Source organism: Pongo abelii, chromosome 7 (assembly GCF_028885655.2).
Source record: "Pongo abelii isolate AG06213 chromosome 7, NHGRI_mPonAbe1-v2.0_pri, whole genome shotgun sequence".
Taxonomy (NCBI): Eukaryota; Metazoa; Chordata; class Mammalia; order Primates; family Hominidae; genus Pongo; species Pongo abelii.
This window is the reverse complement of record NC_071992.2, coordinates 116,562,910-116,589,189: the sequence shown is the minus strand read 5'-3', so window position 1 is coordinate 116,589,189 and position 26,280 is coordinate 116,562,910. Positions and strand designations below refer to the sequence as shown.

Here is a 26,280-nt window from a genome sequence, read left to right as displayed (position 1 = left end):
TTTGTGTATCTAAACATAGAAAAGGCACAGTAAAAATATGGTACTATCATCTTGTGGGACCACTGTCATATGTGCAGTTTGCTGTTGACCAAAATGTCATTAAATGGTACATGACTATACACACACACACACACACACACACACACACATTTTATTTTACAAACAAGCGCACACTCAACACACTTTTTCAACTTGCTTTTTTTAAAAATTTTATTATTATTATACTTTAAGTTTTAGGGTACATGTGCACAATGCGCAGGTTTGTTACATATGTATACATATGACATGTTGGTGTGCTGCACCCATTAACTCGTCATTTAGCATTAGGCATATCTCCTAATGCTATCCCTCCCCCTTCCCCCCACCCCACAACAGTCCCCAGTGTGTGATGTTCCCCTTCCTGTGTCCATGTGTTCTCATTGTTCAATTCCCACCTATGAGTGAGAACATGCGGTATTTGTTTTTTTGTCCTTGCAATAGTTTGCTGAGAATGATGGTTTCCAGCTTCATCCATGTCCCTACAAAGGACATGAACTCATTATTTTTTATGGCTGCATAGTATTCCATGGTGTATATGTGCCACATTTTCTTAATCCAGTCTATTACTGTTGGACATTTGGGTTGGTTCCGAGTCTTTGCTATTATGAATAGTACTGCAATAAACACATGTGTGCGTGTGTCTTTATAGCAGTATGATTTATAATCCTTTGGGTATATACCCAGTAATGGGATGGCTGGGTCAAATGGTATTTCTAGTTCTAGATCCCTGAGGAATCACCACACTGACTTCCACAATGGTTGAACTAGTTTACAGTCCCACCAACAGTGTAAAAGTGTTCCTATTTCTCCACATCCTCTCCAGCACCTGTTGTTTCCTGACTTTTTAATGATCACCATTCTAACTGGTGTGAGATGGCATCTCATTGTGGTTTTGATTTGCATTTGTTTGATGGCCAGTGATGATGAGCATTTTTTCATGTGTTTTTTGGCTGCATAAATGTCTTCTTTTGAGAAGTGTCTGTTCATATCCTTTGCCCACTTTTTGATGGGGTTGTTTGTTTTTTTCTTGTAAATTTGTTTGAGTTCATTGTAGATTCTGGATATTAGCCCTTGCTTTTTAATGCCCGGGTGCTGTGACTCACGTCTGTAATCCCAGCACTTTGGGAGGCTGAGGTGGGCGGATCACCTGAGGTAAGGAGTTTGAGACCAGCCTGGCCAATGTGGTGAAACCCCATCTCTACAAAAATAAAAATTTAGCCAGTCGTGGTGGTGCATGCCTGCAATCCCAGCTACTTAGGAGGCTGAGGCAGAATTGCCTGAACCCAGGAGGTGGAGGTTACAGTGAGCTGAGATCATGCCACTGCAATCCAGACTAGGTGACAGCAAGACTCTGTCTCGAAAAAAAAATTTTTTTAAATTGACCTGCTTTTTTAAACCTATGTCTTGCAGATCATTCTATATCTGCACATATAATGGTAAGTTGACTTTAGTTCAGTCGTCTTTTTGGGGTGCATTATGGGTTTTGCTTTCCATCATTCATGGGATCATTCAATGTTGTTAGGCTTTGTTTTGTATATCTCTTTTTTTGTTTGTCTTTGAGACGGAGTTTTGCTCTTGTTGCCCAGGCTACAGTGCAATGGCATGATCTCGGCTCACCACAACTTCCATCTCCCGGGTTCAGGTGATTCTGTTGCCTCAGCCTCCCAAGTAGCTGGGATTAAAGGCATGTGCCACCATGCCCAGCTAATTTTTGTATTTTTAGTAGAGACAGGATTTTACCATGTTCGTCAGGCTGGTTTTGAACTCCTGACCTTGTGATCTTCCTGCCTCGGCCTCCCAAAGTGCTGAGATTACAGACGTGAGCCACTGTACCCAGCCAGTTTTGTATATCTTATTTTCCTGATAATTCGGAAGGTTTTATACCTGATTTTAGTTCCTTAATATTTTGCCTTTGTGACTTCATACAAAAGCCTTATACCTGTAGCTGTGTTTTTCAGTGCCTGTTTTTACTTTTTCTAACACAATTTTCACTTTTGTAATGGCTTTATTTTCCTATTCCATTTCTTCTGTGAACTTTGCCAGCTCACTTTTGTGTCTTTCTTTTTATCTTATTTCTTGAGGCTTTTATCTATTATTTGAGGTTTTCATTCAGAAACACCTTCTTTTTATTAACACATCCATCATTTTCATCTGCTTAATGATGTAATTCTTTTGGTATATGTTTATTGCCTTTCATTGGTCATGTTTCTTTCCTCCTTTCTTGCAGGATTTTTGCATAGGTCCCTTGCCAGTTATCTTTAGGTCATCAATTAACTTTGAAAGGGGATGCTGTTGTGAGCTAGCTGTTTGCTGACACATAGTATTAGGGAGGGGGCCTGAGCTGAATTCATTGAATCTGTTGTATTTCCAGTTCTTGTTTCTTGTTTCTGAGCACTTTCTTATGAACACTTTACCCTAAGGCCTGAGCAGACTGTCTAGCAGCAAAGCTTTAAACCCCAGCTCCTCATATCATGATCTAGCATTCTAAATCTTTTGATTGACTAAGATCAACAGCCCCCGACCTGGTTTAGGGGTTAAGAGTTCGGGCTAAGTAGTGAGATGGCCTCAGTTCTAATTTTGGCTACCCTACTTTTGATTTATATGACTTGGGTCAATTTACTTAGGCTTTTTGTACCTCAGTTTCCCCATCTGTAAAATGGGGAGAAGAGCTCCTGTCTCTTGGGGTTGCTTTGAGGATTAAATTAACTGATACCCTTAAAGCATATCATCTGGCACAATGTTAACAGATATGAGGTAGTCACTACCTCCACCTCCTGGGTTCGAGCGATTCTCCTGTCTCAGCCTCCTGAGTTGCTGGGACTACAGGCGCATGCCACCACGCCCAGCTAATTTTTGTATTTTAGTAGAGATGGGGTTTCTCTATGTTGGTCAGGCTGGTCTTGAACTCCTGACCTCAGGTGATCTACCCAACTCGGCCTCCCAAAATGCTGGGATTATAGGTGTGAGCTACCATGCCTGGCCAAGACATAGGTTTTAAAAAGCAAAATCTTAATGCCAGTCCCTTTTCTTTCCCCAGCCATGCTGAGAGATTGCTTTTTGCAAAGATGGAGTGTGTGTACATCTCTTCAGCATGCCCTGCCACTAGGTGGTGTCCAATGGGGCCTGGAGTAGCGCTCTCAGACAGGCTGAGCACCACGTGATTAACTGCTTTGAGGCAGCTTATGCATTGCTTGAGTTCTGCAGCACTTTGAGACCTCTAATTCCCTCCTTCCTGACCAGGTTCAATTTTCACTGCACTTGGCAGCCCTTCTGAAAACCTCAGGCTCAGGGCTATTTGTAAGTTTCTTCAAGGATGCTTTCCTTTTCATTGTTTTCTGTTTGCTTCTAGAGAGGGCAGGACAGAGGTAACAGTCACTTCCCAGAACCTTAACACGTTTCAAAATATGTGCTCTTTTTGAGTTTAATTGAGTTGAATTTAACAACTGGAGAAACCTTTTAATTTTTCAAGGAGATCAGTGTGCTTTGTTGCTATTCTGCTCTGAGGCAGAGGAATGTCTAATAGCCATGTGCGCATCCAAGAAAATCCATATGCGGACTCACCAGGCTCTAAACCTCCATCACATGCAATGATGATGTCCCACTGTCATTTCTCTACAAGTGAAATGGGAAACATTCTTAAGAATGTTCCTCTGCCTCAGAGCAGAATAGCAACAAAGCACATATTTTAAAATGTGTTAAGGCAGCCCATGGTATTGGAAGATTTTGAGGTTTCTTTAAAATGAATGTGTTTTTGTTAGTTTTCTAGTATGAATTGCATTTTTTCATTCCTGCTGCATCATAGATCAGTATGGCAGCTGGGCCAAGCGTGGTGGCTCACACCTGTAATCCCAGAACTTTGGGGGGCTGAAGTGGGAGAATTACTTGAGGCCAGGAGTTGAAGACCAGCCTGGGCAACATAGTGAGACTCTGTCTCTACAAAAAAATAATAATAAGAGATATTTAGATGGGGGTGGTGGCACGTGTCTATACCCCCCGCTACTCTGGATGCTGAGGCAGGAGGATTGCTTGAGCCCAGAGCTTTGAGGCTACGGTGAGCTATGATCAGCCCACTGTACTCCAGCCTGGGCAACAGAGCAAGACCCTGACTTAAAAAAAAAAAAAAAAAAAAAAGGATAGCAGCTCATTTAACGTTTTGTTTTTTATACAAGCCAATTCTACCAGGTTGACTTTTCCCCCGAATTGGTTTTTGTATTGCTTTTACATTTCATTAATTTTGTGAATAATACATTAAAACATTCTAGTAAAATTCAAATATCACAAATAGAGCCAAATTGTTGTTTGATTTCCACTCTAAACTTGTTTGATCTGTTTTGTGCTTGCTTTGATCTCATCACACAAAGATCTTTTGATGCCATCAATTCTCCTCTTTATTATATTGCTCTAAAATGTTTGTTTACTTACCAAAGCAAAATGTGCTTATAGTTAGAAAAATGAAATAGATATCATGGATGGAATAAAAGTTAAAAACCTAAAAATAACAGTGAAATAGTGCTAAAAAGGATTATAACACTCCAGTGTCCTCCAGAGGCAATGCCTTTCAAATCTTATAGCTTTCTCTTCAGATATTTAAAAATATGGAGGTTAATTATATACATATATGACTATCTCTTATTCTTCGTTTTATTTTTTTCCAGATACAGGATCTCACTATGTTGCCCAGGACTCCATCTCCTGGGCTCAAGTGATCCTTCCTCCTCAGCTTCCCCAGGAGCTGGGATTACAGGTATATGCCATAGCACCCAGCTATTATTCTTCAATTTTTAAACCCTATCCACTGACTGTGATGGATGTGAGGATTTCAGCTTTCTTGTGTCACTTCTTCTATTCTTCCCTTCTCCCCATCTTTAATTTTAAAAAATTAAGTCCTTAGTCAACACCTTCCCCTTGCCTCCACCCATCCCCCCACCTCCCCCGCAACTGGAGTTAAAACTGAATCACTTAAAAGAAAAAAAATATGCTTAGTTGTCTCAAAACATATGACTAAACTCCTTCCGTACCTATAGCAGTGTTGAAGACAGAATTTTCCCCATAGTCAAGCACATCAGGTTCTTTCCCTTCAAGATGATCTACCCAAAGTCTCTGACTTTCTGTTGTTTTGGATGACAGAGACTTGAATAAGTTTGCCTGCTGGTGAGTAGGAGCCGGTAAAGAAGGAGAAGTGGAAGATGAGAATGTGAAGGAGGGGCCTTGGTTATCAGTGGTTCCAAGTCCTTCTGGAAGGAGAATTGCACAAGGTCTGGGATCAGGTGGAGGAAGGGCACCTTTTAAATTGAGTGTAGGACAAAGAAAGATAGAGCAAGGCTACAGGCAGGGTCCAAGGCTGGACGGTGAGTGGAAGCAGAGTAAGTTCCATCTTGCTGTTTTCTCTGTGACTAATATGAAGTGAGGTTAGCTGGTGGGAATGAGGGAGGAGGAGAGTGTGGCTGGAGTCTTGGGGAAAGGGGATGAGGTTGAAGATGAATGTGAGTCAGAATTCCACTGGGTGGGGGAACTGTCTGGATTTCTGTTCTCCCCCAAATCCCATGTTGAATTGTAGTTCCCAATGTTGGAGGTGGAGCCTGGCGGGAAGTGATTGGATCACAGGTGGTTTCTCATGAATGGTTTAGCACCATCCCCTTGTTGCTGTTCTCATGATGGTGAGTGAGTTCTCTTGAGATCTGGTTGTTTAAAAGTGTGTGGCACTCCCCGTCACCCTTGCTCCTGCTCTAGCCAGGTAAGACATGCCTGCTTGCCCTTCACATTCCAGATTGTAAACTTCCTGAGGCCTTCTCAGAAGCTGAGTAGATGCCAGCGTCATGCTTCCTGTACAGCCTGCAGAACAGTGAGCCAATTAAACCTCTTTCTTTATAAAAATTACCGAGTCTCAGGTATTTCTTTATAGCAATGTGAGAACAGAGTAATACAAACCAGTAGGGTGTGATAGAAGGAGGAAGGAAGGTGAGTGCGGTTGCCAACCAATTTGTCCATCCTGGCCAATGCCTGTGGGTTGGGTGGCTCTTTAACCTCTTGCCTCCCTTGAAGGGCAGGTTCTCTGCTGAGAGGAGGTTACCTCAGCCAAAACCAGTGCTGCAACATCAAAACAGAACACTGGAGGCTTTAACCTTAATATTCTCTTCTTACATATCTGTAGGATAAGTATGCAGTCATGGGCTGGAGAGAGAAGTTCATATATCAACACTCCATTTTTAAGTTTCCCCATTTAATTTATTTTCATATTTATTTATTTACTTATTTATTTTTTGAGAGGGAGTCTTGCTCTGTCACCCAGGCTGGAGTGCAGTGGTGCAATCTCAGCTCACTGCAACCTCCACCTCCTGGGTTCAAGCAATTCTCCTGCCTCAGCCTCCCAAATAGCTGAGATTACAGGCATGTGCCGCCACGCCCAGCTAATTTCTGTGTTTTAGTAGAGATAGGGTTTCACCACGTTGGCCAGGCTGGTCTCGAACTCCTGACCTCAAATGACCTGCCTACCTCACCCTCCCAAAGTGCTGGGATTCCAGGCACGAGCCACCGTGCCTGGCAAATGCCCCATTTCGGACGCTACTATGCTAGTTCTTTTTCTCTTCTCACTTGGATTATTTTGAGAAATATGGAACCAAGATTATTAAATGTCTATTTGTACAGGGCACTCTTCAAGATAAACTCACCACATAATCCTTCTCTGAAGGAGCTTATCTTCTAGGCAGCCATCTAACCTGGCTTTAAACTAATTAAGCGTAAAAAAAGCCAAGAACATTCTACAAATAAGCATCTAGAGCGGAGAAGGTAGAACTCAACTACTTCCAATTAGTCAGGTTATTTTCATTGTCAAGGCCAAAATCACAAAAGAGAAATTTGTTTATTTAACTAAAAGGTCATGGAAGGTCGGCTGCCTCCCACTTCTCACCCCTACCCCAAACCCTGCTCTTCTCTACATTGACTTTATTCTCACAGAGCTTCCCTCCATTTACTCCAACATTAGCAGCCCTAGCTGATGGCAAGGACCCTGCCCTTCCTTCCTCCTTCCGAGGGAGCGAGAATTGCACTGAGCATCGAAACCTGGAACACGTGCCAGACAGGAGGAGGAAAGGAAGAAAGGGGCAGTGGACCACCAATTCCTCTCATCCTGACCAATGGCAAAGAGTCAGGTGACCTATGAATAATGTTAGAATGTTGGAGGGTTTTAAGTAAGAAATGGACATTTTTAGGTTTGCATTTAAAAAATACATATTGGGCTGCTGTGTGAGGAGTACTGGTAGGGGAGGAGAATGGAAGCAAGGAGACTTGTAAGGAGCCCATTGAAGTGGGGAGTCCAGGGCAGAGAGGATGTTAGCTGGGTCTAAGGTGCTGGTGGTGAGATGGAGATGGACTCAAGAGATCATTTAAGGTGGGAAATATGGAGGTCTCGGAACGTGACTGGATATGAGTGTTGAAAAGACCTTTCTGAATCTTTCTTTGACTCCGTTATTTCTTACCTGTTGCCAGTAAGTCAAATATTAACTCTCTTCTACATGGAGAGAGGAAGCTTAACACATGGTAGCTTAGAGCTAGGGCAGCCATATTGCTTAGCCAAACTGGGATGCTTTTGAGAGTGAAAACAGTGCTGCAGTTATCACACTGGGGTGCCAGGCTTCTGGGCCAGCTGGGAGAGATGTTTACCATATTTAGAACCTACAGTCACGTGGAGCTGGCCTTGAGTTTTGCCTCTGCCACCAACTAGCAGTGTGTCCTTGGAGAAGTTATTTTTTTTGGTTTTTGTTTTTTTGAGATGGAGTCTTGCTCTGTCACCCAGGCTGGGGTGCAGTGGTGCAATCTCAGCTTACTGCAACCTCCACCTCCTGGGTTCAAGCAATTCTCCTGACTCAGCCTTACAAGTAGCTGGGATTACAGGTATCCACCACCATGCCTGGCTAATTTTTTTTTTAAATGTATTTTCCTTTTTTATTTTTCTTCTAGTAGAGATAGGGTTTCACCGGTCTCGAACTCCTGACCTCAGGTGATCCGCCGACCTCAGGTGATCCGCCCACCTCAGCCTCCCAAAGTGCTGGGATTACAGGCATGAGCCACCGTGCTCGGCCACAAAAGTTATTTAACCTTTGTGAACCTTTACTTCATCTGAAAAAATAATGGGATTATTAAGTGTATATGCCTCATAGAGTTGTTATGAGAATTAAGTGAGCTGCTATATGTGAAACAATGAGCCCAATGACCAGGATCACGATCTAATAAAATATTTGTATATAATAAATATATAGATATTTTATCCATAAATGATGTGCTGTATACACATGTTCTTATATATGTAGATATAACACACAAATATATTGCTTTTTTGCACTAATCCTTTGAATGTAGAAGAGAGCAGATTATCTCTTCTAAAGAACTTGGATTCAGAATCATAGAACTTTAGTAATTGTAAGCATGTGGTGGGGAGGAATTAAAATGTAAAGTCAAAACTTGCCCCTTGACAATGAAATGATGAAAAATAAGCCTGTTGCTAATGTGATCAGCCTTTTGGGGTCACTGAGCAATGTGATTGAGTTGCTGGGGCTACCCAGGTCCCTGTGAAGCCTGCAGCATCTGTTGTGTCTGAAAGGTCAGGGGGCCTGAGGAAAGGGGAGCTGTTGCCCATGGTGGGGACAGGGTCTCACCCGGTCAGCTGACCTGAGCCCCAGCTTTGTGGTCCCCCAGTGATCTCCTGATTGGTCATTTGGATCTTCCCTTTTACATCCTGACACCTGGAAGGTGATGGGATCAATTGCACCCCAAACCTCAGCATCACGCAATAAACCCATGTAATAAAACTGCAAGTGTACCCCTTGAATCTAAAATAAAAGTTGAAATTATTTTAAACATGATACAGAATGTGTGCAATGGGTATCAGATTTTTGCACCACAAATTCAGGTGTATACCATAAATGTATCAGTCTAAAAAAAAAAAGGAGGTTACTTCCCTGCCACTCCCACCTGCACTGTGTGACTAGTATTCTGGCTTATATAGCAGTCTCCAAACACAAAAGGTGATGTGACTCCTTTCTCCATTTTCCTGAGGATGTTACATGACCAGTACCATTCTCAATGCCTAGGAGAGAAGTTAATTTATTGTATACTGTGGATGCCTTGGGGCATTAGAGTTTAATCCTCTCAGGGAATCTGGGATGAGAAAGGCTGTGACCTCAATCAGCCAGAGACAAAGCAGGTCTGCAGACTGACAGCATCGCCTTTAGGAGATGCCAAGGAACGATCCACCCCCAGATCGCTGCCCTGCGAGGCCCCATGTGGGCAGCTGCTGGCCTCCTTGGACCCTGCCTCCTCCTGGGGTCCTCCCTCTCCCTATAGCAGCTGGAGTAACAAACTCAGCCTGTGCTTCCCTGGACTCTGATGGCCTAACAATGTCTCCAGCTCCATCCCGATAATGTCACAGGTCCCCAGATTTGTTCCTGCTTCTAGCACACATCCTTCCCCTCGCAGGATGCTTAAGACTGCAGAGTTGTGTCCAGCTGGAGCTGCTCCTTCAGCTGGAAACTCACTCACTAGATGGCAACTCACTTCTCTTCACTGGCCTCACAGTTTGTGCAGCTCCGATTTTTGCTATAGCAAAATCATAAATTACTGCATATTTAGTGTGGCGTAATACAAAACCAATTTGATCTTTGTCCCCAGTTCCTGGCACAGAGTTCCTAGGAATTTCCTTAGTGTTAGGACTGCCTTTTGTTATCCATAACAAGCACCTTTCAGCATTGCCTGAGTTTATGCTGATGAGATGATTCTTGGCTGGGGGACTCCGAGATAGTATCAGGATGCGGACTGGTCACCTGAAAGACCACGGCATGATTAGAGGATTGGGACTTTCAGCTCCTACCCTACAACCCTTGGCCTCTTGGGAAGGGGGAGTGGCTGGAGATTGAGTTTCATCACCAGTGGCCAATAATTTAATCAGTTATGCCTGCGTCATAGACCTCCATAAGAAACCCCTAAGCAATGGGGTTTGAGGAGCTTCCATAACGTCACCTCCATAAACAACCCCCCTAAGCAATGGGGTTTGAAGAGCTTCCAGGTTGGTGAGCACGTGGCGGTGCTGGGAGGGTGGGGCACCCAAACAGAGCATGGAAACCCCACCCACACCTTGCTCTGTGCAACTCCTCTGTTTGGCTGTTTCTGAGTTGTAGCCTTTATAATAAGCCAGTAATAGTAAGTACACCATTTTCCTTCACTTTGTGAGTTGTTCTGGCAAACTATCAAACCTGAGAGGGGGTCATGGAAAACAGAATTTGTAGTCAGCTGGGCAGAAATGTGAGTAACTTGGGCCCCATATTTGCTGCTGGCATGTGAAGGGGGTAGTCTTGTGAAGCTGAGCCCTTAAACTTGTGGGACCTGATGCTAACTCCAGGTAAAGCATGTCATAATTGAATTGAATTGTTGGACAGCCATTGTGATGTTCAAGAACTGGAGAATTGGTTGCTACATGGAAACACCTTCCCCCTGCCCCCACCCACAATTAGTGTCAGAAAAAATCAGGGATATGGGCTTTAGGGATGCTTGGAAATACTGAAAACTGGGCAACTTAATTATGAGACTGTCAAGGATGCAGACTTTATCAAAAGCTGTTTTCTCCAATATAGATACTCAGTTGTTTACTTGGAAATTCTTTAAGCTTCATGTTACTGCTTTGCCTTGCCTCCACTGTACCCCACAAAACAACCCTTCCAATCTCTGCACTTGTCTCTTGGGAACTTTGGGTACCATATGCTAGAAGAGTACCAAAAAAGGAAGCTGTGGATTGTTCGCTTGCTGCAATGGCACAGCTTTAAAAAATGGTGTGGAGGCCGGACGCGGTGGCTCAGGCCTGTAATCCCAACACTTTGGGAGGCCAGGGAGGGTGGATCACCTGAGGTCAGGAGTTTGAGACCAGCCTGGCCAACACAGTAAAACCCCGTCTCTACTAAAAATACAAAAAATTAGTTGGACTTGGTGGTGAGTGCCTGTAATCCCAGCTACTTGGGAGGCTGAGGAAGGAGAATCACTTGAACTCAGGAGGCAGAGGTTGCAGTGAGCCAAGATCACGCCACTGCACTCCAGCCTGGGTGATGGAGTGAGACTCTGCCTCCAAAAAAAAAAAAGGTATGGAAATTTATTTTGCTTTTCTTTTGCTTATAGAATACATTTAACATCGCCACCAAGAAAGCTTGTCTGGACATATTTCTGCCCAATGAACAGAGTATTAAAATCGAAATTATAACATCAGACACTGCTGAAAGAGTCCTAGAGGTAAGCTTTGCTTAAACTCCAGCTCCAGAACTGAATCTAGGGATGGTTCTGTTTGAAAAGCAGAGAGTGGGATACGGTTACCTTCCAGGAGCTTCTGGCCTGTTGTTTTGCTCTGTGGATGATTATCTGCAGAGGTACTGGCATTTCCTGGGAGAACAACGAAGGAACCTGAGATACAGCCAATCTTCCAGGGCCTCTTTGATTTCACCCTCCCTGGGGGCACCAATTTTCCAGAGATCTCTTGGAAGGCTGCTGTGACTTCCTTGGAACTTAGCCAGGGATGTGGCCTGGGAATATGTGAAATGCATCATTATTGGATGCCCCATTGTTGGGAGCAGGAAGGAAAGTGGGGATTGGCAGAGTCTGAAACAGGTCATACCTAGGTATGTGGGTGACAGGGGACTTCTTGAAGGTTCCTGTTCTCCCACAGGGAAAATTCTTGAAACCAGTGCTCCATCAGGGCTAATTCTGGGTGCAGAGGGCCCAGACATGAGTTGTAGTCCACTGTCTGAGGACTAATAGGACAAGACCCAGAAGGCTTTGTCCTTCTTCAGCAGCTCTGCCTCCCAGACCCCTCTTCCATCTGCTGAGCAGGGCTGCAGAGGGGACGCTGTCTTCTCACATCCACATTCTGCTCCCCGGGGGCAAGCTCCCAGGCCCTTTTCCTCTGGAAGGTTTTAGCTTTAATCCTCCAGAGAAACATACAAGAGAAAATACAAAGTTATAAACATGAAGAAGAGTCAGAAAGTTTCTAGGAACTTTCAAAGGACAGAAAGTTCTTGCGCTTGGGTTATGGTGTCTGACCCTTTCTGAGCTGAGAAATGGAAGCACTCCCATTTTGGCTGCTAGCTCTTCAGGCCTGCCTTGACTTAACCTATTCCTGTATCTCCAGCCTCTCTTATATTCATCGTCTCTCCGTTTCCTCCTCTCGATCCTACATCTTGACCTTAGCTCCAGCCCTCATTGTTTCCCAGCTAGATCTCTACAGCTGCCCCTAAACTAGTCTCCCTGCTTCCAGTCTTGCTAATCTTCTGTATTGATTTCCAGCATAGTCTTTCTAAAAAGTATCAAAGGCCCTTGATGCTTGAGGAAGTTTGTACCCCAAACACAGAAACCTCAATTGCTCAGGATCTAGAAGTGGGAGACAGTCTCATAGATGAAGGAGGAGTAGGAAGGCAGTGATAGAGTGGGAGCCACAGACTGTATGTGTCTGGGGCCAGGCAGGTAGCTCTGGGGTACAGCTGCAGGATCAGAGATAATTTGGAAATGGATGGAATTGTTCAGAACAGGAGAGAGCACCTGCCTTGCCCAAAGACATCTTCATTGACTTCTTTTTTTACACACTGGGCTTGCTGACCAAACTAGACATGCCTGCAGCTGAAGGCAGTGGTGGTGGTGGTAGTTTGGGGTCTCCTATCTTCTGGGTTTAGGATGAGTCCTGGATTCAAATTACCGTCATGTGCCACATAATAATGACGTTTTGGTCAACATTGGACTGCATATACAATGGTGGTCCCATAAGTTTATGATACAATATTTTACTGTACTTTCTCTATGTCTAGATACGTTTTGGCCGGGTGCCGTGGCTCACGCCTGTAATCCCAGCACTTTGGGAGGCCGAGCTGGGTGGATCATGAGGTCAGGAGATCGAGACCATTCTGGCTAACACAGTGAAACCCCATCTCTACTGCAAAATACAAAAAAAATTAGCCGGGCGTGGTGGCGGGTGCCTGTAGTCCCAGCTACTCAGGAGGCTGAGGCAGGAGAATGGCATGAACCCGGGAGGCAGAGCTTGCAGTGAGCCGAGATCGCGCCACTGCACTCCAGCGTGGGTGACAGAGCAAGACTCCATCTCCAAAAAAAAAAAATAATAATAATAATAACAATAGATATGTTTAGATACACCAATACTTACCAGCATGTTACAGTTGCCTAGAGTATTTAGTACAGTAACATGCCTACTATACTAGTATAAACCTGGGCTAATAGGCTTGTAGCCTGGGAACAGCGGGCCATACCATCTAGCCTAGGTGTATAGTAGGCAAAACCATTTAGATTTGTGTAAGTTCACTTCGCAGTGTTCATACAACAACAAAATCGCCTAACGATGCATTTCTCAGAATGTATTCCTGTCATTAAGCAACCCACAGCTGTACAGTGCTGCTGTGTAAGGGCTGTGTGAATTTGGGTAAGCTACTTTACAGACAATGTCTAAGTAAATAATTATGGAAATAGTTCATGTTGCCGAGACAATGGCAGTTATGTTTATTGATCATTATTGGTATTGGTATTGATCTTGATATTGGAGGGAGTGCTGAGTACATACTGAGTAGGGCAGTATCTCTAGGGTTCTGTGGTACCATCTGTTTTGTCCATTTCCCTTGAAACTAATAGCATACATTTGATGAAGTACATTTGCAGTCAGAAAAATGTGCTTCCTCTCTTCCAATCATGTTGGCCTGTGAGAAATTCAGACCCAAGACATTGACATCATCAGATCAGGTAAGTTTAACTGGAGGTTCTACCCTAGAAGTGGTAGTTTCCATAACAGGTGAAGTGGTCACTTGGCCAGCCGCAGGTGTGAATTTCCTTCCAGGAGCTGGGAAATTGTCTAGTTTGCATAAAACCATAATTTAAGTTTTATAATTAAAAATCACCTTCTGCATCTTCTCCAGCACACTTGCTGCCATTCTCACTTTGCTTCCCCAGGTTTGCCTTACCCACAGCCTGCCTTTTACTTTTCAATGGTCTCTTTTTTTTGTTTGTTTTGAAATGGAGTTTCACTCTTGTTGCCTAGGCTGGAATGCCATGGCACGATCTTGGCTCACTGCAACCTCCACCTCCCAGGTTCAAGCGATTCTCCTTCCTCGGCTCCCGAGTAGCTGGGATTACAAGCACGTGCCACCACGCCCAGCTAAGTTTTGTATTTTTTTTTTTTTAGTAGGGATGGGTTTTCACTATGTTGGCCAGGCTGGTTTTGAACTCCTGATCTTAGGTGATCCACCCGCCTCGGCCTTCCAAAGTGCTGGGATTACAGGCATAAGCCACTGTGCCGGGCCTCAATGGCCTGTTTAAGGACCAGCAGCAAGCTAAAATCTAGGACTACTGTGGTGCTAGTGATGGCGTTCGTGTTTTGAATCATCATTAACATTTGCTAAGAGGAAAAATATTATTATGTATTTTTTTGCTGATGCTCACTCCTCTCAAAAGAAGGTGTTTATATTTATGTCTTTATGAATGCGAAAGCCTTCTTCATTCTCCTTTTGTCCCCATGCCTTTCCTCTGTCTGCCTTGGCATGTAAGCTTGTTGTTTTCCCTAAATTAGGCAGAAAAGAAGGAAATCTAACTCGAGTGGACCTGGGTCAGGTTTACTCTGGGAAAGATGTCTTTACTATGCTGTTACCTACCACACACTCACCCACTGTGTTTGGCTTTTGGGCGTTTTGCAACCCAAAACATGGGGGAAAGAGAGAGACAGAAAGAAGGGGAAAGGGAATTGTTTTGAAATGGTGAAACTATTCCTGAGCTGCTCTTTATTTTCAAAGCTATGCTGAGAACACCCACTCATACCAGCCACCTAATCAGACTGCTTCCTGGGGGTAATTTATGTATCTCTGACAAGAGAAGGCCCCCTGTGAGCCTGGTATTTGTACAACTGCCACCTGGAGAACTGGGAGCCGTGGGTAAAGCAGCTCTCGAGGGCAGTGCTTGGAGGCCACTCCCTGCGTGGTACAGAGATGATTTAGTGAGTTAAGACCAAGAGTATAAAGAAATTACTCTAGAGCCCAGCGTTAAATAGGGGCTGGGCTGGGCAGATGGCAGGGAGGTAGCCTGTGGTCATGTAGAAGTTTCTGCTAAGGGAGCGTGAGTAGATGTCCAATGCTGTGAGGTGACACCCTGATAGGCTGATGGTACAAATGAAGCCACTGGTGTTGAAATGAAAGCTGTTTGATATAAAAGTCAAAGAGGAATGTGAAGGAAGGCAACCTGTGCCTGGGATCTGAGGTTTTCATTTTGCAAACATCCTAGTAAATTACAGTTGACCATCGCAGGAAACATCAAGGTGAAGCAGGCCTGGCGTGTCAAAGGTGGGCAGTAGCACATGCACGTTTGTATGCCAGCCAAGCAGCAGGGAGTGATCCTTTTCCAAATAGCTGGTAATGCAGCCCACAGGAAGGTAAACTAGTGTGCAGGCTCCAGGGACAGACATCACAGAAGGACAGATGTTCATGGAGCATGGCTGCTGCCATCCAGGGGAAAATGAAGACCAAGACGATCCGGGAGTGTGTCCACATCTGAGATGGGATGACCAACCTCAACTGGGGCCAGCCTCTGTCCATTGTGGTGGGACTGATTTTTATTTTCTTTATTCTAATTTTTTGTGTTTTAAAATTTTCTAAAATAGATACCATTTTTGGATTCCAAAAAGCTTTCTTTGAGTGTTCACTAACCCATGACAGCACTTTTTATTGATGTCTACCGGCCATTTCCATGTCTGCATGTCACAGTTAGGATGCATGGTGGGCACACCTAACTTTTTCCCCTTCTGCTTGTTTCTGGTTAAAGGTGGTGTCATACAAAATTGGACTGTGTCGGGAGCTCTTGGGCTACTTCGGCCTCTTTCTCATTCGGTTTGGCAAGGAGGGCAAGCTCTCTGGTAAGAAGGAAGGAACAAGTGAATCAGCTAGGAGATGGAGTAGACAGGTGTGAGCAGGGGCTCGATGCAGGAGTCACAGCTGAGGGGCTGGCCACCCACCGGGCTGTGATCCCTACCACTGTTCTCAGTCACTGGGTTAAGGGTTTGGGGAATGGGAGGTTTCGTCCTTGTTAGGGGAGAGTGGGGGCAAACCGCTCATACCTTGGGTGGTCCAGTAACTGCACTTGTGTACCCCCAGCCCTAATCCTGACCCCCTCCCCTTTACCGCAGGCCCGGGCCTGACCACTGACCATTCGCCTGCACCGTTTCCTGTGAATGGAGTGCTAGACTCCAGGGATCAGGATGCCCCACCACAGCATCATTTCTCCTTGTTAAGGAATATTTGTGGATGATATCAATGAGTTATTAGATTCTTTTTTTCAAGTGTAATGAGATAGTGTAAGAAGACAGTCTGATTCTCCTATCTTTTGTTTTCTCTACAGTATGTTTCTAGATATTACAAGGTTTTTTTTGTGAAATGGTATCAGTTATATTAAAGTAGTTTATAAATGTCCTCAAGAAGCCAGGGGAGGTGGTTTTGAGTTGGAAGTTAAGGGGCTTGTGTAGAGGGTTGGCTGCTAGGCCCTGCGGTGAGCTGCGAAGGCTCTGGATGTCTCCGGATCTATTTTTTCATCTATATCACAGTGTAAAACACCCCCCACCCAAGGGGCTGATATTTTTGAGGATCAAATGATGTTTATTTTTTGAATGAACTTCAGAAAGTTAAAATTACATGTAAATACAGAGGATATTCTTACCGTGGTTTTATTATTTCCAATAATAAGGTTTTATTTCCCATTTGAAAGCTGCTATATATAAGCTGTCTGTGCTGTTTCAACCAGTAAGACTGGCTTTCCCCTTTCTCTAGTTGTGAAAAAATTGGCCGACTTTGAACTCCCTTATGTTAGTCTTGGAAGTTCTGAGGTGGAAAACTGTAAGGTTGGACTCCGAAAGTGGTAAGTAGTTTCTGAAAGTGACAGAGGCGTTTGAGGACATTTCACCATTGCCCATCAGGACTTATCAGAGTCCCATCACATCCTGCTCATAGCCTGACAGCTGGAGACCAAGAACTTAGAGAAGGCTGTAAGAAAAGCAATGAAGGCCAGGTGCTGTGGCTTATGCCTATAATCCCAGTACTTTGGGAGACCAAGGCAAGAGGATTGCTGGAGCCCAGGAGTTCAAGACCAGCCTGGGCAACATAGCAAGACCTCATCTCCACTAAAAATCAAAAAAATTAGCCAGATGTGGTGCCGTGCATCTGTGGTCCCAGCTATTCAGGAGGCTGAGGCAGGAGAATCACTTGAGCCCAGAAGATTGAGGCTGCAGTGAGCCAAGATTACACCACTGCACTCCAACCTGGGCAACAGTGCAAGACCCTGTCTCAAAAAGAAAAGAAAAGCAATGAAAATGAGAGAGGGTGAAATAAACTAGTTTCTGAATATTTGTCTTAAAGAATAGGATGTTGAGGATGACTTTCAGTGTCTCAGGTAAATACTCAGGGTGGGGTGGAGTATGAAAATGAGGAGGGTAGCCATCTTTCTGCATCTCTACTGATAGGCGAACAAGAAAGTAAGACTTGAAAACTAGGGGTGGGGCCAGGGGACATGGATTAAAGCAGATAATGGTGGGAAATGGCTGGCCTTGGGTTTGCTTTGCAATGCATCACTGACCGTATTAATGGAGGGACTTTGTTGATGATTACAACCCGATCTGATTCATCCGTAGAAGTGTGGTATTCCCTGAAGGTAAAGGGTGGATTCAGCCAGTTTGCAGTGAATTTGAACTCTAAGTACTGTGCTTACACGTGCCTAAAAGATGTGTACCAGGGCCATCCATATTCCTAGACAGGACACAAGTGTCCCTCTGCAGAAAATACTGTCATTTCCTCCAGTAACACAGGGGCCTGTGGAGAACAAAATATTATAGAAAATAGTGCCAAGCAGCAGGACTTTATGCACCCCCAGTCCTATAACCTGCAGCTCCCAGCGTTTATTACCGTGGCTGCAAGGGATTGCTCCTTAGGCTCGCTCTCTCCCAGCCCATTTATTCTGTTATCTGAGTACAAAGGTTTTAAAGAAAGGTATTTTGAAGTCTAAGAATTCCCTTGACCTTGTGATACCTTGCTCTAGAGCTCCAGTTTGTGGCTTCGAATTGTGGAAGGATATTCCCAGCAAGGCAGTTCATATACTGCTGTTTAGAAGTATCCTGAGGAATGGTCCAGATCTTGAGGTGCGAAACCCTGAGAAGGGGAGAAGGACTTGGTTCCATCCAATAGTTTAGAGTAAAGCTGTTCTGGAAGCTGCTTACTGTAGTGAGTGGCTGAGCACAGTTGTTCCTGGAATTACAGTATGTGAATCTAAGTCGCGGCTTGCTCAGGTCTTAGCTGCATAAACCTAGCCAAGTTTGTTCAAGCTCTCTAAGCCTCAGTTTCTTTATCTATAAAATGGGAATAATAAAAATAGTGTCTACATCATAGGATTATTATAAGGGTTATGTAAAATAGTCCCATATGCTCAGTAAGTTTTGGTCATGTTTGTGACTGTTATATTGATGATGATGGTGATTATAGGAAGCAAAAAAAAAAAAAAAATCCTTGGGGCTTAGATTTTCACTCATGTGCTCTCCTGAAAACCTGAGATCAAAGGAAAGATGACGATTCTGTTGCTTACCTTGAAGGTCGAATTAGAAATTAGGCATTGCCTATGTCTTTTTGAAATAGGTAAACTCTAGATGATATGTGCAAGAAAAAACATCTACCCCAAATTATAAGCCAGCATCTCAGATTCAGGCAGATTGCATCTGTTGATGGGAACTGGGAAGAAAGGAGGTTCCATTTCTGTTGTTAGAGCTGAGGATCAGGTCTCTGGAGGGGAGATTCTGGCATAGCCTCCTGCAGGTGCCTTGCCCTCTTTCCAGAGGGAAGTCTTGCCGGGTGGGAGCTGGAAGGCTAGCTCTAAAAGCTGAGTGATTCCCAGCAGGTGAAGCCTCAGTGAGGCCTAAGTGGCATCTTAAGGACTTCTCTGTCCTTAAGGAGAGATGCCTGGGTGCATCTCCCCCATGATGATGATACGGCTTCCTCCAGGCCAGAGGGTGCCTGTGCTGGCCTGTGGGAGGCCCAGTCTGGGATGGGTCTGTTCTCTGCACACAGGGGCCTCTGGAATGTGTGGGTGCATAGTTACCTGGAATGTAAGTAGGGATGCTTCAGTTACTTCTCCCCATCCCAGAATGAAGTTGACCTTCAAGCACCGTATTTATCCCTTTCCCGGTGTAAGCCAACCCCATTGGTCTATTCACCCTATTCTTCTGAGCATAGCAACTCTGCTTACCTCTGCCTTCTGGTTGGTAGAGATCAGCCATAGGTACCCTTTCCTGACAGTTTCAGTCCCTTCTTAACATGCTACTGTGCTTCTACAGTCATTAATTTCAGTTCCTCGTGATTCTGGATCTGACAGGCAGACACGGAGCCCCTGCTATTTGCAAATCACTCTGTCAAGATGCAGAGGGGCAACTCTGGATAGGCCCCTGGCCTTGGGGTTCTTCACAGATGGTGTCAAGAAAACTTAATCAGAGTGGCAATTGGAATAAACTCAGGGTGCCAAGGAAGCACAGTGGATGGGTGGTTAATGCAGCCTTGGGGAGTAGGGACCAGAGGAGGGGGCACTGCATAAGGCTTGCAAAGAAAGGCCAATCAGTCAGGGGAGGAGACTGGTGAGGGCCTTGGTCTTCCAGGCAGGGGGAGAGGAGAGAAAACATGGTTGGAATACAGCGTTGGTGGTGGGGTTGGTGAGAGATGGAATTGGAAATGAAAGTGGGGGTGGTCCCCGGAAGGGCCTTGAAAGTGAGTAGAATAAATATCTAACTCCAGGAACCATGAGAGTCTGAAAAGTTTCACAGGAAAGACCACTCTGGTTAGAATATGGAGCATGAGATTAAGGGCACGTGGCTGAGACAGAAAGCCTGGGAAGGAGGCTCCCAGAGCAGCTCAGGCAAGAGATGAGGGTGGCCCTGCTGCAGGGTGGTGAATATGGGGGTGGGTCTGTATGGGGCAGTTGACTATGCCAGGTATTGTGTGGTGGAGAAAGGGAATCCACAGCTTGGTGGCCAAGAGTGAGGCTGAGTGTGAACAGGGATGCAGACCATTCCCCTAAAGCTTTATGTTTGTGCCTCTTTACTCTCAGAGCCCTCCAGGCAAGAGCTTACAGTGTAAAGAAATTAGGAAACAAAAGAGGTGGAGGCACAGAGTGAAAGCTGGGCAAGTGGAGGTGTGGCTTCGTTAGAAAAGGGGGCCCTGGTTCATAGGGTAGAGGGCCACCACTTTCCAAAGCACTTGCCAGGTGCGCCCATGGGCCATGTCACAGGAATGAATTTCACGCTCCTGAATTTTGCAGGTATATGGATCCATCCCTCGACTCCATGCTGATGGACTGCAGCGTGGCCGTAGATTTGCTCTACATGCAGGTGAGGGTCACCAAGAGCTCTGACAGCACCATAGATCATAGGCCATGTTGGCTTGGAGTCACTAAAAAAATTTTGTGGCAGTTAATAATTCTACCTCCGTACCTAAAATAGGCAAATTCACAGAGACAGAAAGTAGAACAGAGGTTACCAGGGGCCGCAGGGAGTGGAGAAGGAGAAGTTGTTATTGTTTGATGGGTACAAGTTTTCGTTGGGGGATGATAAAAAAGTTTTAGCTCTAAATAGTGGTGATGATTATCCAACATTGTGAATGTATATAATGACTCTGAATTTTGTGAACAGTTAAAATGACAAGTTATGTTGTATATATTTTACCACGATAACAATAAAATGTAAAAAGTAGAGGAGTTTAGAGAGAGAAAAGGAATTCTATCTCCATTTTAACAATCCCTCTCTGAATTTGCAGCTGACACACTGTCATCATGAGCCTAGAAAGGATATCCCTGATAACTTAAAGTCACACATGATCCTTAAATCTCACTCTAGCATAGCCTTCTTGCCCCTAAGCCAACAAGCAACCTGCCTGCCGTTGGCTCCAGCCGGGCGGGAGTGTGGCCTGCGCAGTTGCGTTGGGCTCCGGGCTCAGAGAACCCATGCTTCTGTAATGATCGCTGTTACCATCTTGAAATTCTTCATTTTATTTTTAGTTTTTATTTAAAAAAATTAAATTTTCATTGGTACATAGTAGGTATATATATAATATTTATGGGTTACATGAGATATTTTCATGCAGGCCTGCAGTGTGTAATAATCCCATCAGGGTAAATAAGGTATCTATTTCCTCAAGCATTTATCCTTTACGTTACAAACACTCCAATTATACTCTTTTAGTTATTTTTAAATGTACAATTAATTTTTTAAACTATAGTCATCCTGTTGTGCTAGCAAATACTAGGTCTTCTTCATTCTATTTTTTTGTGCCCATTACCCAAAATTTTAAATTTTTGAACAGCATTTTCATTTTGCACTAGGTAGACCCTGAAAATTACATAGTTGGCCCTACCTACTCCTACCCCCAGCCTCTAATAAAGTAAATTTCGAGCTAGGCCTCAGTTCCTTTCTCCTGCCTCGTGTGATGAAGCTTCTGCCAAGTCGTGGAATGGTCAGCCAGTTGTGCCCCCAACATACACACCCCGGTCACCAGCTGCCCCAGGTGTTCACACTCACCACACTGCCATCTTTGGAGACCTCATCTTTTCCAGGCTTGGCTCCACAATTCTGGGAAGAAAGCTCAGAAACTTCTTTCAGTGAGTTCCCTGAGAACATCTCACAGTCTATTCTCAGGCAGCAGGCAGGGTGGTGGGTCACAGCCCTGCCCTGCTCCAACCCCTCCCAGACTTTCCATCTCACTCAGGCTAAACCCCAGATCCCAATGTCCTTGTTCTTTTTCCTCTGTAGTATTTCTACCATCTGCCAATGTAAGTATGTGTGTGTGTTGTGTATATTTGTTTACTCTTTCCCTACTGGAATGATTTCTCCCTGAAAGTGGGTATTTATTCGTTCACTGCTGCATCCCCAGAAACTGGAACTGTTCCTGGCACGATGTCAGCATTAAGCCCTGTGGTGGGCCTGGCATCATATTAATTAAGTGCATTATGTCATTGGAGCTTCATAACAACTCTGTAAGGTAGTTGGCACCATCCACACTTTCAGGAAGAAAAACATTAGGTTTGCTGACAAAAGATTGAGTAGTGGGTTTGGATTAATAGAAATTGTAGATAAAGAAATTTAACAACACTTATTTACAGGTGGCTTTTATTTAGCGTGATTCTAAGCTTCTATACTCGGTAGATTTATAAACTCACGAGAGAGAGAGATGGTGGATAAATTATTACTTTTAATGAGCTTTTCAAGTGGAATGTTAATAAAACCTACTGTAGTACTTTGGGCATAGAAAAAGGTCAATGGGTGGATTTTGATACCCTGGCTTACCAGAGGGTGTAGAAGAGGAAAAGAAACTTAGCCCATGCCTCCTTAAGTGACTTTTATAGATCAAGATCCCAAAGCTCTTCTAAATTCTAAGAGGGCAAATCAAAATACCACTTATTAAATGTTTAATGTTCACTATTGTATTTTTATGGCTAGAATATAGCTTTGAGTTCATTCCGTATTATACATTAATACATGTATAATTATGTTCAGCCTGGGAACGGGGGCACACACCTGTAATCCCAGCACTTTGAGAGGCTGAGGCAGGTGGATTACTTGAGCTCAGGAGTTCAAGACCAGCCTGGGCACTATGGCAAAATCCCATCTCTACCAAAAATATAAAAGTCAGCCAGGCGTGTTGGTGTGTGCCTGTGGTCCCAGCTACTCCGGAGGCTGAGGTAGGAGGATGGCTTGAGCCCAGAAGGCAGAGGTCAGTTAAGATGTGATTATGCCATTACACTCCAGTCTGGGCAACATACCAAGAACCTGTCTCAAAAAAAAAAAAATCACGTTCAGTGTACTTGATACGAGTTAGAGCAGAATTTCCCACTTTAAATGTTTATTGAGGCCCATCCTTGCTATTATGATTCATTATTAGCTGTGTCTGGTTTGATACCATGTCCTTGGTTGAGATTGCATCACATAATTCTAATATCGTTCCTGTGGGAAATATCATCTTTATGGCATGTCTTTTGCTTCTCATTGTGTGATGAGAGGTCAGAGCTTCGAGCATCATAATGTGACTTTTTAAATCTGTCTTCATTAAAGATTTATAACCAGAGGGAAACAGATGATGGTACTTCCTCTGCTCAAAGCTAAAAAAAATGTGGCTTCATGGGAGGCACACTGAATTGCAGTTTCAGAAATGAATTCCTTCCCTTGTTCTGACACTAGTCCTCTCTCTGGGTGACCCTGGGCCAGCCACCATATCCTTCTGAACCACGACATCTCCCTGTTGAGACGAGGTGGAACTAACATCATCTCTAAGTTTTCTCCAAGCTTTAATAGACTGTCATTCAAACCTTAGCTCATTGCCTGGCAAAGTCTCCAAAAAATTGTAGTTGATATCATAATAATATTTGTCATCATTATTATCATCATCACCATCATCATTGTTCCCTGAATCTGGGTAGAGGAGCTAAGAAGTCAAAGGTGGGTCCAAGGTCAGCAGGAGAGTCAGGACCATAATCAGTGCCTCTTTTGGGAGGCCTGCCTTGGCTCTCCCCAGAAGAAAATGCCTACCTTCCTCCCATTTCTCCCAACCAGACTCTGAATGGCCAAGGGCAGAGACTGTCTCATTCCTCCTGTGTCCTGGGTGCCTGGGATATGTGAAAGACTAAGAAGTGGCCAGGCACGGTGGCTCACACTTGTAATCCCAGCACTTTGAGAGGCCAAGGCAGGTGGATCACCTGAGGTCAGGAGTTCAAGACCAGCCTGGTTAACACGGTGAAACTCCATCTCTACTAAAAATACAAAAATTAGCTGGGCACGGTGGCAAATGCCTGTAGTCCCAGCTACTTGGGAAGCTGAGGTGGGAGAATCACTTGAACCCAGGAGGCAGAGGTTGCAGGGAGCCAAGAATACGTCACTGTACTCCTGCTTGGGCGACAGCACAAGATTCTGTCAAAAAAAAAGACTAAGAAGCAGTCATCCTTTAAAAAAGTTAACATGAAAAGCTCTTGAGTTCTGATAAATAATGGAGCCATCATAATTAACTATTAACGGGCACAGCTTTGATTTTCTAAAGCAGATGTGCCCAGTGATATCCAACGAGTCAACTGAATTCCCACAGCCTGTTTCCTTTCTTCTCCTCCTCTTTTAACCTGAGTTTAAAAATGAGAGATTGCATTTAAAACTATAAGTAAGTATAAATTTTGAAGGCTCAGTCAATTCTGGGCCTGCATTTCAGCAGGGCCATTGCTGGCCTGGACAGTGATGCAAATTAGAAAAAGGCACCTCATCCTCCAGGTGGGACTAGTCCTGCGCTGGGGCCCATGACTTGGTGAGTGAAGGGGGGCTGACCTTTGGCTTCCTGAATCCCCTATGGCCTGGTGACCTTGTCCAGGCACACACGTCCCTTGTCCTTCTCCACCATGCTTTAGCCAGAGCCGAGTGGCCAGTGCCTGCCTTTGAGAGGCATATGACCTCCATTTCTCACTACTGTGCCCTCTGCAGAGGACACTAGAGCATGTGTGACTGAAGCTCAGGAAGACCATGGCTTATGTAATTTTGCTTGATTTTTAAATTTTTTTATTTTATTATTTTTTCTTTTTTTCTATCTGCAGCACCTTTAGGATGCTTGATTTTTTAAGTTCAGTTCTGCATAAGCCCCTCTCAGCCAGTGTTCAGGGAACCATGTAACTGAGTAGACTTGTCTAGACTCGACTCTCATTGTCCGGACCTACTCAGAGTGAGGCACTGTATAATATCACATTTGAGTGATGACTTGTGAACCCATAATCAGGGTCAACTCTTTTCAAAGGTAATGATCTAAGGCTAGGCACAGTGGCTCATGCCTGTAATCCCAGCACTTTGGGAGGCAGAGGTGGGCAAATCACCTGAGATTAGGAGTTTGAGACCAGCCTGGCCAATGTGGTGAAACCCCGTCTCTACTAAAAATACAAAAATTAGCCAGGTGTGGTGGCACATGCCTGTAGTCCCAGATACTCAGGAGGCTGGGGCAAGAGTATGGCTTGAGCTCAGGAGGCGGAGATTGCAGTGAGCTGAGATCACACCACTGCACTCCAGCCTGGGCAACAGAGTAAGACTGTCTCAAAAAAAAAAAAAAAAAAAAAAAAAAAAGGCCGGGTGTGGTGGTTCACGCCTGTAATCCCAGAACTTTGGGAGGCCAAGGCAGGCCAATCATCCAAGGTATCTGAGGTCAGGAGTTCAAGACCAGCCTGACCAACATGGTGAAACCCCGTCTCTACTAAAAAGACAAAAAATTAGCTGGGCATGGTGGCGCACGCCTGTAATCCCAGCTACTTGGGAGGCTGAAAGAGGAGAATCACTTGAACCCGGGAGGCGGAGGTTGCAGTCAGCCGAGATTGTGCCATTGCACTCCAGCCTGGGCAACAGGAGCAAAACTCCATCACAAAAAAAAAAGTAATGAAACAAAACAGTTACATTACCTTTGCTGTAAGACATCTGCATCTCTGTGTCTGAGGATCCAGTTACTCTGATGGTGAATGACATGTCTTGGGTTAGTATTTACTGCCGTGACTCCCGTTTATCTTTACACAGCCATCCCTTCTTTTCAATATTGTTCCCCTGTGCTAACAGCCCTTACTGGGCTCTACCATCAAGTACAATTCAGGAAAGAAGGCAGCGTTTTGTTCTTCACACCCATGCTTTCTCGTATGGTCTGTAGGTTTGGTTTGAAGAAGAATTGGCGACACGGAGAAAGCCTTGGGGTGGGTAGCTGCCTACCTGGTAAGAATTCAGTGGCTTGAGCAAGGGAAGGAGGGCTTGGTGTAGTGTCCAGACCTGGGTTTGCTCTAACTCCTGCCACTTACTCGCTGGGTCATCTTGAATATCATAACCTCTCTGAACCTCAATTTACTCATCTGTAGAATGGTGGTATTGTTCCTCTCCATAGAATAGAGTAGGCCCCCCTTATCCTTGGTCTTGCTTTCTGTGGTTTCAGTTACCTGCAGTCAAGCATGGTCTGAAAATATTAAGTGAAAAAATTTCAGAAATAAACAATTCATAAGTTTTAAATTGCACGCCATTCTAAGTAGTGTGATGAAACGTCTTGCTGGCCCGGAACATGAATAATCTCTTTGTCCAGTTTCTTCGTGCTGTCTGCATCATCCACCCATCAGTCACTTAGTAGTGATCTCAGTTATCACCATCCTGGTATCCCAACACTT

General features: G+C 44.4%; 1 protein-coding gene across 2 annotated transcripts in view; it reads left to right on the top strand.

The window, feature by feature from the left end:
- Positions 1 to 26,280, top strand: part of SNX31 (sorting nexin 31) — a 76,771-nt gene that overhangs the window by 20,547 nt on the left and 29,944 nt on the right. For both annotated transcript variants that reach the window (XM_063726466.1, XM_002819332.6), the window contains 4 exons: positions 11,197 to 11,307; positions 15,874 to 15,964; positions 16,872 to 16,959; positions 20,392 to 20,461. In XM_063726466.1, the coding sequence (XP_063582536.1) occupies positions 11,197 to 11,307; positions 15,874 to 15,964; positions 16,872 to 16,959; positions 20,392 to 20,461 (360 nt within the window). The remainder of the gene's footprint in view (positions 1 to 11,196; positions 11,308 to 15,873; positions 15,965 to 16,871; positions 16,960 to 20,391; positions 20,462 to 26,280) is intronic.